At 36.5% G+C, this 13,443-nt stretch overlaps 2 protein-coding genes across 2 annotated transcripts; one reads left to right on the top strand and one right to left on the bottom strand.

The window, feature by feature from the left end:
• Nucleotides 1–456: 456 nt before the first annotated feature.
• Nucleotides 457–3,195, top strand: LOC129803490 (uncharacterized). The gene is made up of 4 exons (XM_055850089.1): nt 457–644; nt 733–940; nt 1,003–1,330; nt 2,126–3,195. Exons 1-4 carry the CDS (start codon nt 522–524, stop codon nt 3,096–3,098), a joined length of 1,632 nt encoding a protein of 543 aa, XP_055706064.1. The 5' UTR covers nt 457–521; the 3' UTR covers nt 3,099–3,195.
• A 5,303-nt stretch (nt 3,196–8,498) lies between these two features.
• On the bottom strand, nt 8,499–9,504 carry LOC129803489 (uncharacterized). The gene is made up of 3 exons (XM_055850088.1): nt 9,368–9,504; nt 8,971–9,305; nt 8,499–8,908 (listed from the first exon to the last, which is right to left on the bottom strand). Exons 1-3 carry the CDS (start codon nt 9,450–9,452, stop codon nt 8,597–8,599), a joined length of 732 nt encoding a protein of 243 aa, XP_055706063.1. The 5' UTR covers nt 9,453–9,504; the 3' UTR covers nt 8,499–8,596.
• Nucleotides 9,505–13,443: the final 3,939 nt, after the last annotated feature.

Raw genomic sequence — 13,443 nt, 5'->3', positions numbered from 1 at the left:
GTCAAAGGTCAATTGCACTTTGGAAGGCTCATTTTTCAACCGATTTGGTTAAATTTGGATTTTTTGGAAAAGTATTGCAATTTAGAACCCGGCAGCATCGGTCTTCATTGGTAATGAATCGGTTAAGTACCGATTTTTTTGATTTTCAAATGCTTTTGTGATTTATGAATGAATTTGAACTCTAGTAGATCAGTGACACCAAAACATTGCAAAAAAACTATTTTACGGTGAGCTCTATCTCGTGAGTTCAAGCATTCCGCAAAGCTGGGATGCTTTGCCATCTCTTTTTTTTGTACATTGAGAAGCTTTCGCCTGTAATAAAAGTGAAAAATAAGATTTTCACAATTTCGTAAGTTCGAACAATCTGCAAAGTTGGTACACTTTGTCACTCTCTTTTATTGCAAATTAAATGATAAACGCTTTACTGATATAGATATATCTTGAACACATTTGAGTGTCAGTTGGGCTTTATCTTTCCTTGAATAACTAACTTGTATAATCTTCTTTAAAAATCATTAATAATGAGTGATAAAGATAAAATAATTTTTGGTGGAAAGGCAACAATAGATTTTTCGAAATCATTTGGATCTGTGGGAGAACTTCTTTACTATTATTTGAACAAAAATCAGGACAATGCTGGAATTGTAAGTTCACACTCGTGCTCGGAACTATAAATTTACGACTTTTTTGATTAAACATTATAATAATTCTTTAAATTTCATATTTGAAAAGATTGATGGGTTGACTGGAAGAAAAGTGTTTTACAGGGCAATTAAAGAGAAAGCCCTGAATTTGGCAGAATTTTTCCGTCAAATTGGGATAAAAGAAGGAGATGTAATTGGAATTTGTAGTGAAAATCGCCTAGAATTCTCAATTACTCTCTATGGTGCACTATTTATTGGAGCAACGATAGTGGGAATTAATTATTTTTACAATGAACGTAAGTTAATGCAAAAGAAAGATATTTATATAAGTTAAGAATTTATTATATTTTTCCATCAGGTGAATTGACTCATACCATTCAACTGACACAACCAAAGATGATTTTTGTATCAGAATATGCAATTGAGAAGATTCTAAATTTGTCAAAGAAATTTTCCTTCATTGAAAATATTGTACAATACGGAGATATTGTACTAGTTGATGGTGTTCGTGCTTTTGAGGATATTTTCAAGGACAAGAGATATATTAAACCTGAAGAGGAATTTGCATATCCATCGAAAGATTTAAATAGAAATGCTCTGATTTTAATGTCTTCAGGTACAACAGGACTCACAAAAGCAGTACAGATCACTGAGTGGAACCTTATGGCTACATTGGGATACTCAAAGTAAGTTATATGAAATATTATCGGAATTTTGCAAAGGGATTTTTAGGATAATCTCATAACGGTGCTGGCTCTTTTTTCAAATATATTCTCACTGAGATCGAAACAAAAAGTAGATTAAACGGTAGTGTAAATTCTTCGCATTTAACGATCATAGAATTCAAAATCGGTTTCATTGGTTTTCTTTCCTAGAAACACTTTTTTCAAGTAAATTTATTAATAATATCATTTAGTTGGTCACGTCTGAAGATATACCATAGAAAGGACACTGCATTAATGTATCTGATGCACATTTTTTTATTTTTAAATACATTGTTAATCATTCTATACATTCTAGTCTTCACATTTATTGTAGCAACGGGTTGACTTTATTTCCTATTATCTTTCTTAACTAATTGCAATTCTTTATAAAAACAAGTTGATAAAGTGGCAGTTCTTTAAATTTAAAAGGAAATGGTTTATACGAGGTAGAAATCATAAAGTATAAAGAAATATGGATAATTATCTACCAAAATAGACCTTATAAGATCATATTTTGTACATTTGACATTCATTTTGTTATATTTTGTGCTTTGCCTGTGTTTAAAACTGAACTTAAAAGTAGTTATGAAGCATAAAAAGAGTTAATCGCTATGATTCCGCAAAATAGTGATTACAGTTGTTTATCGGATTGTGACTTAATTCTTAACTGCAACTCAATTAAATTTAATTTTTAACGCATTAACTTGTTTTCCACATTGAGGGAGTTTTTCAAATTTCTTATTCACATTTGTTTTTTTTTAAATATATTTCCCATAGAGAATCCCGAAATGGAATAGATAAAAATAAGGAACTCGTTGTTATGAGTGCCACCCAATGGTTTCACCCGTTTGGACTTATTGGGCAAATTTGTTGCGCAGTTGAAGGAGTTACTCTCGTATTTCTCAAGAAATTTGAAGATCATCGATTTTTGAAGTGCATTGAAAAGTATAAAGTCACTCATTGTTTAATGATTCCTCCCATGATGTTTCTGTTTGCCAATAGTCCTCTTATCATGGATTATGATTTATCTAGTCTGCAAGATTTGTACTGTGGAGCAGCTTATCTGAGTGAAAAATTGGAAACTGATATTATCTCGAGATTACCTAACCTCAAGGCCATTCGCCAGGGGTATGGCCTTTCAGAAACGACATTCGGTATCTTAAACAATGATGGTTTAAAAAAGACCAAATTAGGAAGTGTTGGTATAGTCGCCTTAGAAACCTACGGTAAAGTCATTGATATAGAAAGTGGTAAAATTCTTGGGCCAAATCAACCAGGAGAATTGTGCTTTAAAGGACCTCAAATTATGAAGGGATATCTTGGAAATGATGCTGCTACGAAGGAAGCAATTGATTCTGAGGGTTGGCTTCATACGGGGGATCTTGGTTATTACGATGAGGACAAATATTTCTTTTTTGTGGATCGAATTAAAGAACTGATCAAGTACAAAACATATCAAGTACCACCAGCTGAACTTGAGGCCCTGCTCCTATCTCATCCTAAGATAGCTGATAGTGCAGTTATTGGGCTTCCGGATGAGGCTGCTGGAGAACTTCCACTGGCCTTTGTAGTAAGGAAACCAAATGAAAAAATCACTGAAAAACAAGTTATGGACTACATTTCGGAAATTGTATCTGACTTCAAACAATTGCGAGGAGGAGTAAGATTTGTAACCGAAATACCAAGGAATGCAACTGGTAAAATTCTCAGGCGAGAACTGAAGAATGTTGTTAAAAGTTTGTCATTTTAAATTGTAAATTAATTCTTATTTTGTATTATAACATGAAATTATCATTCACTAAATAAGTATTGTAACCTTTGAATTGGAAATACACATTAGTGGCACTTTTCTTTGTTTCAATTCTTAGACTCTTGGGTCTATTTATGTGTAGCTATGTAATACACCGGACCGGCATATTACGTCAGCTTAATACACTGGCGTATCACGTCGACGTTATACGTTGGCGTAATACACCGGAGTAATACGTTGGCGTAATACACCGGCGTAATATGTCGGCGTAATACACCGGCGTATTACATCGGAGTAATACGTTGGCGTAATACACCGGCGTAATACACCGGCGTAATACGTTGGCGTAATACACCGGCGTAATATGTCGGCGTAATACACCGGCGTATTACGTCGGCGCAATACGTTCGCGTAATACACCGGCGTAATACGTCGGCGTAATACACCGGCGTATTACGTCGGCGCAATATGTTCGCGTAATATACCGGCGTAATACGTCGGCGTAATACAACGGCGTATTACATCGGAGTAATACGTTGGCGTAATACACCGGCGTAATACACCGGCGTAATACGTTGGCGTAATACACCGGCGTAATATGTCGGCGTAATACACCGGCGTATTACGTCGGCGCAATACGTTCGCGTAATACACCGGCGTAATACACCGGTGTATTACGTCGGCGTAATACGTTGGGGTAATACACCGGCGTAATACGTTGGCGTAATACACCGGCGTAATATGTCGGCGTAATACACCGGCGTATTACGTCGGCGGAATACGTTCGCGTAATACACCGGCGTATTACGTCGGCGCAATATGTTCGCGTAATACACCGGCGTATTACGTCGGCGTAATACACCAGTGTATTACGTCGGCGTAATACACCAGTGTATTACGTCGGCGTAATACGTTGGGGTAATACATCGGCGTATTACATTGGAGTAATACGTTGGCGTAATACACCGGCGTGATACACCAGCGTATTACCTCGACGTAACACGTTGGCGTAATACACCGGCGTAATATGTCGGCGTAATACACCGGCGTATTACGTCGGCGCAATATGTTCGCGTAATACACCGGCGTAATACGTCGGCGTAATACACCAGTGTATTACGTCGGCGTAATACGTTGACGTAATACACCGGCGTATTACGTCGGAGTAATACGTTGGCGTAATACGTCGGCGTAATACACCGGCGTAATACGTTGGCCTAATACTCCGGCGTATTACGTTGGCGTAATATACCGGCGTAATACGTCAGCGTAATACACCGGCGTATTACGTCGGCGTAATACACCGGCATAATACGTTGGCGTAATACACCGGTGCATTATGTCGGCGTATTACGTCGGCGTAATGCACCGGTGTATTATGCCAACGTAATACGCCGGTGTATTACGCGGTATTGCGTATTACGCCGACGTATTACGCCGCGAACGTATTGCGCCGACGTAATACGCTGGTGTATTACGCCGGCATAATACGGTGGCGTAATACACCGGCGTATTACGTCTGCGTAATACACCGGCGTATTGCGTTGGCGTAATACAGCGGCGTATTACGTTGGCGTAATAATCATTTTGAAATTGATTTTAATACGTTTTTTCCTTCGGAAAACATTATCTGTATTTAAAGAAAAATAAGTGTTTTGGTATTTGAATAAAATAATGTACACTGGTTCAATTAGAAAAATTTTCCTTCAAGAATTCATTCTAGGATTTCATTCTTATCTTCTTCCACCTTCAAGCAGACAATTGATTAGATTAAGATGGCAAAAAGGTAACTTGTGGTGGAGCCACGTTTCTCTTCTGCCACAGGGTGAAAAGAAATGAGGAAAGTGGTTGATGGCAACGTGAGGAATTACACTTTGATCTCACCTCGCGATTGTATATATATTTTCGCTGCGGATTGGAAGTAGCGATAGAGAATTGGCTTGGGGGTGTGCTTCCTCCTCATTTGCACAGAATAAGAAAGCACATACACACCTCTTCTATCGTGCTTAGGGTTATTTATTGCTTATTGCTGAGTGGAAATCTTAGAGGGAAATCTCCAATGTGAAAACATCAAGAATCTCCATGCTCAATTTTCGGTGGCATGGAAAATTCACGCGAAAATAGAAAATATTTTTCACGTGGTATTTATCTGCTGGAAGAAGGCTCTACTCTGCTAAACCGCAATAAATCCAACATTTTTTTTCTTCCTATTTACCACTCTTTTCACCTTAGCACTTCGGAGTTTCTAACTTAAGTGATTGGTCTAGAGCTGGTAGGAGGTATTTAACCCAGCTGAAGTCACCTTGTATTTTAAATAGTGATTTTTACTAATTTTAAAACATATTTTTAAAGTTGTTATTTTTATTTTAATAACGTAGTCATAGATCTCTCAACTGATTTGCGTTTTCATTCTCGTATCTAAAATTTACCCAGTTTTCTTTTTATTGAAAAGTCTCAGTTTCCATCTCAGAAAAGTACATCTGGAGATTTTATTTAATATATATTTTATATTTTACCAAGAGCACATTAAACAACGGTAGCTTTTTGTTACACGTTGGTGATAAAAGGAATAATAATTCTCATGTAGAACAAAATAGAGAAATAGCAAAAAAAGCTTATGTTTTTTGTCACTCTTAGATGTATATCATAAAACTTCATAAAAATTCAGCAACTGCAAGAGGAAAAAACGTGCCCGGAGGCTATCACAGAATTCTGTCTTTCACTCCAATCAGCTACAGAATCAGTCATTTTTTCCTCTCAAAACAGAAAGATCTACTGAGCTGAAATGTTGCAGAGATGCGGTGAATTTAATTTTTCACCATATTCCGGAACACCATGGCGCAATTTCACTTCAATTTGGGAAAGAGATTTTTTTTACCATAAACTTTAATAGAAAAATTGAGAAAAAAATCGTGTTGATAAAAGTTCTGCTGCTTCACACAATGTACATAGGTGCGTGGAGTCGTGGAGGAGTGTGATCCTTAGTGGAACAAAAAGTAGTAATAAGCCCAGATCAGCATACTGTAGATGAGATTCTTAACGTGTGAAAATTCATTTTCAGCATATTTAAATTGAATTTCAGCAAATTCAATTTAAAGATGCTACGCAGTAATTTTAAATTAAACCAATAGATCGATTTGGATGAACTGACAAAAAGGTGATATGTGGGTGGAATATAGATCAGAATGTTGTTCTCTATAATTTTTCTGAAGAACTTGATCTTATCGATTTTCTTTAAACCTTATTTTGAGTAACCGAGCTAGGTTTTTGAGGACAATCTGTCCTTAATCCTATGAATCAAACACACAATTTCACCAGAGCTTTCAACACTTATCGTGTCTTCCTCAGTGGTTCTTGGTTGGTCTTTTCTTTAGAATTTTTGTCACTGAGGAAGACACGATAAGTGTCGAAAGCTCTGGTGAAATTGTGTATTTGATCAACAAATTCCGACGCTCACCGGAAGAACAGATTGTCTTGAAAAACCTAGCTCAGTTACACCACCGTCGGCTATCCCTTTATTTTGAGTAACGTGGTCCTGTAAAAACGGTTATATCAGTAACTGTATACTGTCACAGCGTTATTATAAGAAAAAAAAAACAATTTTTTGTAAACGCTAAAACGACAATATCGAATAAATTAACTTAATCTGGTCAAAATTAGAATGAACGCCGAAGTAATAATGAAAGTCGGTTAAGCGGGAATCGTGATAATTGAGGTTATGAGTTATTAAAAGTGACTTCTTGATAATAGCGCCCCTAACATTTGTTTGAAGTTTTATTAGAACTTCATTTGCACCCTTACTCATCAAATTCGGTAAAATATAACCGGAGATATGGCGTTTATCTGTCGTTTAATCGCAGATAAGGCCATATATCTCCTGTTTTTTGCAACAACAGCGAACCCACGCCACTTTTTGCAAATTTACAAGCCCAGACTGCAACACTCTAAAATTTGATCAAAATGTACAATGGCGTTTTTTGAGAAAAATAAGTTTAAGTTTTTACACCATCGCAGCGCCACCAATTGTGAATTTTTCAAGTGTCATCTCAAAGTGCCCATTAAGACGAATACACAAACAAAAATTTAGGTCAAAATGTTATTTAGAACTGGAGATATGAGCCGGTCAATTTTGAAACTTTGCCCCCTTATAGGTCGGGTTAGTAGTATCCGAGGCACTTAAGATTTAAGCTGAGATCGCTGAGATTATTTACAATCTCAGATTTTGTATGTTTGTGATCTTGAATCTTAAAACAATCTTGATCTTAAAACACGATTTTCGTGGACGTGCCGTCTGTCCGTACTTCCGTCGTATGACCACCTCTGGAGAAAGAACGGAGGGAGATATCGACATGAGGTTTTCGGCAAAGGTCAAATGACGATAGGCGGCTAGAAGTTGGTGGTGTCAAATCCATCCCCCATTCCTCCCTTTTCGCTATTTTGAAACAATTCTAAATTTTCTGAGTAACTCAGTCCCTATGAATTGGGCTTGAATTTTAATATGTTATAGCTGGACTTTAGGGGTCCCGGTCAAAATCCCGAACGCCAAAATCCCGAACGCCAAAATCCCGAAAGCCAAAATCCCGAACGCCGAAATCTCGAAAGCCAAAATCCCGAATGGGCCAAAATCCCGAAAGCCAAAATCCCGAATTCTTAAAAGTGTCACAGCTACTCCCACGATTGTACTCGCGCTTACTAGAGGCAAAGGGAAATCTTCTGTGTATTAGGAAATTATTCTAAACATTTTCCTCTATATTATTTCATCCCTTTCAGGATTTTGAAAATTCGGGATTTTGGCTTTCGAGATTTTGGCCTTTTCGGGATTTTGGCTGCCACCAGAACTTTAAAGCTTTCGATCAGTATCAAAGCTGGGATAGCATCCAGGGTGTTGCCGGGCGTTTGAGGGGGTGGGTTAGGCAAATGAGCTGACCCAATCTCTATGACAACCGCACACCATCCTACAAGGATGTTCTAATGGTGGAGGGGTGCAGACGGAGAATTCTCAAAGAGCTCCCAAGCAGAAAGCGAGGAATATTGTAAAAGTAGATGTTATTGATGGATCCTAAGAGCTTTCGATTAAAGAAAAGTCAGGACCCTTGACCCCCTGAACCGATCTATGTTAGAAGAAGATGTGGCATTTTAAGAGAGGTTTTCAAAACGCCCTCACTAATCAAATTTCGACAATCAACGCTGGAGCTAGAGTCATTTAAAGAAAAAAATTACCCCTTCTAGCTACGATCAGGGGGATAGGGGGGAGGTTGGCTAGAGTTTCGTGTTCAGGAAGTAATGGATTCTGGTAAAATTTGCTACCAATCAAATTACATGAGATTTTGTTAGGATTACAGTAGGTGTGATCGTTAAGAACTCACCTAATAAGGGTTCTAGGTTTTAGGCCTAAAACCGTTTTTTATATTCAATCACTTCAGTCATTTTTATTTTGTTCATATAAATAAAACTTTAATTATATAATGGTGTAAATTCGTGGGATAAATGTGATATTTTCAGTTCATATCATCAGCTTCATCGGGATTTTTGGGCAAGAAAAATTCACCCTTGTATAGGCGGTTACACATCCTTGAGTCTCTCTTTTTATCCTGTGGGCATAGTGTTGAGAACTCTTTCCACATGCAGTAGTAGAATTTAATGGGCCTAGAGCTGCATTTCCTATCTTCACTAGATTTTTCCTTGTTAGCTTCAGCTAAACACTTTGTCACAACACTGTCAGATTTTTCTCTGGCCCATTCAGCCTCAGTGTAATTGTTGCGGAAGAAATCTTTGACGAAATCCTCTCTAAAGGCACCATTCTCGTCGAGCTGAAATCATTCCGTACGATTTAGTGTTTGATACTTTGGCATGAGAAATGAGCATAACTTACGAATTCGAGCTTTTTAGCAATGCATTCCTTAGCACATTCGGTGTCTTGCTTAATCCTCTTGAGGCGTTCGCAAGAGAACATATCAAAGGGCTCAGCATCATCGTGATTGGCACGAATTTCCTGATAGCATTCCTTCTTCATCTCCTTCAATTTGTCGTGTGTCTCAGTCTTTTCAATCTGGTCCCGGCAACACATCCATCCGGATTTCCTTGTCTTGCACCTCTTGTCTTCCTCTGGTGGAGCCACATCTCGACGTGCGCGATAATTCACCGGCACATTGACATCAATCTCTTCATCTTCGAGTGCCTCGAGGATCTCAGATGAAAGTACAGAATCTGGGGAGCAATTGCACCATCAAATTCACAAAATACTTCCCAAGAAAATTTTCTCAACTTACTATAAATTGGATCTGAGAAATCGTAAGCAATTGCCAGCGACAGAAATGCCGTGGCAAATACAAGAAAGAGCACTTTTCTGCACATTTGGACACTTTTCTCGAAGAAACGCGATTTCAGCTGAACCACAAGCACACAACAGATTATTGGAAACTGCCAAGAATCTCCCCTTTTATACATTCAGAATCTTAGTGGTTTTTTTGTTTATGTGAAAGGCAGCAAGTTTAGAAAGATGATGAGGAGAAAATCATGTAGAGAAAACCTGTTCTCTGTACAAGAAACTATCTCAAAGTTTCATGTTCTGGATCTGAGTTGAGACTAAAAATTAAGAAAATTTGATAGATTTTGATATGGATTACAGAAAACTATTCAATCTGTAGTATGAAATCCGCATAAGGTGAACGAGTAATTTAATGGAAATTCTGTAGTAAGACCGTTGAGCCTAGAGGAGTTGGAGGGAGATAGCCCGTCCTGACAAAGACTTTTCTAAGCCAACTGTAGCAATCACTGTTCAGCTGGAGTGGTAACTCTGAGGAGTGCTATAACGGCGGCTAACCTCAAGTTACGATATCGCTATAGTTCCGCTAGATGGGGATGCGAGTGCTCAACGAGATATTCCGAAGACACAATCGAATCGGCTTCTCAATAGGTCGTCACCAGTGCAGTGAAGCGAGGAGGACGTCAGATTCATGGATGTCTTGGAATAGACAATGGGGCTCAATTACGGGAGGCTAGCGATGAAGGATGTTCCAGCATGTAGCATTCGTTGCTACAATTCCACGTTCAAAATCCTGAATACTTGGTAACCGGGAAAAAGAAACTCAAAAGTCCGACTAGCATTTGGAGAGGGCTTGAGAACAAAGTAACTAATTGACTTTATTCAAATGTATTTTTTCTCATCCCTAATATTCTTAATAATCATCAATATCGTTTGTACCTGTCAAAATCAGTTAAAATGCATCAAAATGCTCCATTTTGGTGAAAATGTTTGACAATTAAGTAGAGACCATTAGTTTCATACCTTAGAAAAATTAGATTTTGAAATTAAATATGTCAATGAGATAATACAAATCTTTTTTGAAAGTTTTATAGCTTATATTAGGTGAGATTCTTAACAATTTCACCTTCTATAATCCTACCAAAATTTCATGTCCTACGATCAGGCCCAAACTTTGCCAAAATGTTCGACTATGTACGGTCAGGTGGAGTGCAATATTTAGTGAAAACAGGGTAAGACCCTATTTCGCCTCTTTCAATTTTTATTCGCTACAACGTTTCGGGAATACGATGTCCCCTTCATCAGGTATAGAATAATTAAGGAAGAAACACGTAAGGTATATATCGTTACACTTGATTTGCACTGGAGTTGGTGGACAAGGTTGGATCACGGAGCTCATCACCATGGAGAGGATAGACACAGAATTTTGGTATGTTTGTTCGCTGCGAAAGCGTCAAAATTCAAACTCATTTTTCTCAAAAACGTCATTGGGCATTTTGATCAAATTTTAGAGTGTTGTAGACTAGACTAAGAAGTTTCCAAAAAATGGCGTTGGTTCGCTGTTGTTACAATAGAACGAGAGATTTGAGGGGTTAGAGTTCACGAAATTCAAAAAGTCATATCTCTAGTTCTATTTGACCGATTTTGACGAGTAATGGCCTTTGCACACTAGAGAAGAGTATGTCCATTTTTGACAGTTGGACATAAATTTATGGACATAAATTTCTCTAGTATGTAGAGGCCATAAGGACACAAATTAACGGTCTCGCGAAGTGTTACAACTTTCTAGAACATTTGAACTTCGTAGGACCAAACGCTAGAGGCGTCTCAGTCGAAAAACCTATCTTCATATTACATAAACTCAATTATTTCTACTTTTGCTCAACCGATTTTGATGAATATTTCGTCATAATTGTGGATAACATTTATATCTATATTTCGTCCAAACATAATTATTTATTTTTGCTCATATTACGCCATAATGTCCGACTTTGTCGTTTTAGTGTAAAAAAAAAATTTTTCCGACAATAATGCTGCGAAAGTACGCTAGTGCTGATATGAGGCTTTTACTCAACTACATTTTTTAAAATAAGGTTTAAAATAAAATTCTTACGAAATTCAAGCATGTTTCGATATTGTAGTTCGTCACATGGATAAAATTCCCGCTGTGGTCAAAAACGTCTTCGAAAATAAATAAATTGAATTATCTCGGCTTCCGAGCAATCGATAAGGTCAACTTTTGGGGCAAAATTATAGAAGAGATTCTGGTCTGTATTCCCCTATCATCTGTCTATCAGTTCATTTAATCCTAAATATTTTGATTTAAATAAAAAGTTTGCAATTTTTCAGAAATTTTATTCCAAATTGCTGTGTAATATCTCTCATCTTTAGTTTGAAATCGAATTTGCATGCAATACGAGTTTGCTCACATTAAGAATCTCGTCTATAATAAGGTAATCTAGGCTTATCACAAGCTTTTAAGTCTGATTTATAGAGAATGATCTGTAAAAATATAAACCGCCAAATATTATTTCTTATCTAGAGCCTAATCAACTCTGGTATCTTGAGTTGCTTGCTCATTAGAATCGGATTTTAATGAGAAAGTCTTGAAAGTGCTGCAATGTTGTCTATTGATTGACATTCTGATAAATGAATTCCCTCCCTAACACGAGATATTTCAATGGTATTGACCTCAGATGAATGGTTGGTGCAACAAAACACCAGTGTCAAAAGAGGTATAGCTAAGATCTTTTGACTTATCCCATTCCTCCAAGAAATGTTCTAACACTTTGCCAGAGTAAAAGAGACAAAATGTGAAAATTAGCATGTACACGAGGAATGAAATATGGGTGAGAGGTGATTGAACTAAAAAATACCGCAGTCACGATTCAATTCGCTTCATGCTATTTCATTAAAATACAGTGAATTTATCTCGAGGTTTATGAAATTATCGAGTGTGTTTGGTGAGAAAATCCTCATCTTTAACTAAATGAAATTACTTCCTGTCGCACAGGTGGTGCTTATTTTGCTTGCGGGGGCGTAGATTGATAAAATTAATAAGAAGCTCGGAGGATGGTAAACACGCAATTCTCACCTTCAATCCTCCTTCCATTTCATATCTTTACACTTCTGATGTGTAAAAAAAATCCGCAGGGCATGAACCTTTATCCCGGAGTCTCGTAAGTCAATAATGTAAAAGAAGATGACATGGTAATTAAATTCAGTCATGCTTAAATTATTTTACAAAAAAATAGTTGATCAAAATAACTATTTTCAGAACAAAAATATTATACACATCATAATGTATATCAGAATAAAAATAAATTTTTAATATGGAATCACTCTGATTGTCAATTACTTAGATTAAATATTAAATGTAAAATAATAAATCAGATTATAACCATTTCATTACAAATTTATACCATTTGGAACTGATTCAGACTTTTCACAAATTTCAAGACCTTTTTAACAAAATTAAACTTTTTTAATTGACTTATTAAAATTGATTGAAAATTACGCTTTATGGAGTCTTTTTAACTTTAATCTTCAAAAATTGCAATACATTTAGGAATGATTCAATTAATTTCGTTAAGACAAAATGTTCACTTAACAAATGGACACTTAAGGTGTTACGTGGGTCACGTTGTCTAGAAAAAGAGAGTATATCTTTGATATTTTTTTTCAACATAATAAAAATAATTAATTCAAGCTGTTAAGCATATAAAGGTACATTATTTAAACTGTCTTTAAAATTTTTATTTCAGAATTTTAAAAATTCAGTAGTTGAGACTTCATTTTTGGAGACGGTTTTTGAAGAAAAAAACATACTTTTCCTTGGACAAGATTTCTCAGAGTATACTCATCTGACCTCAAAAACTAAATATTTCCTGTTAGCTGATGAGCTGAACTGGTACTTAAACGGTAAATTTTTTTTACCACGATCGCAAGTTATTTTAAAAAACAAAACGTGATGTAAAATACGCCGAAAGTTGTATATTTTTGTAAAAAAAATTCTGCTAAAAATCCATATTTTATTAAAAAAAAAAACGTAACGTTCAAGTTCGAGTTTAATTCATCAGC

The sequence above is a fragment of the Phlebotomus papatasi genome, chromosome 2 (assembly GCF_024763615.1).
Source record: "Phlebotomus papatasi isolate M1 chromosome 2, Ppap_2.1, whole genome shotgun sequence".
In the NCBI taxonomy this organism is placed as follows: Eukaryota; Metazoa; Arthropoda; class Insecta; order Diptera; family Psychodidae; genus Phlebotomus; species Phlebotomus papatasi.
The sequence above is the reverse complement of the archived record's forward strand: the minus strand, read 5'-3'. Positions and strand labels throughout refer to the sequence as shown.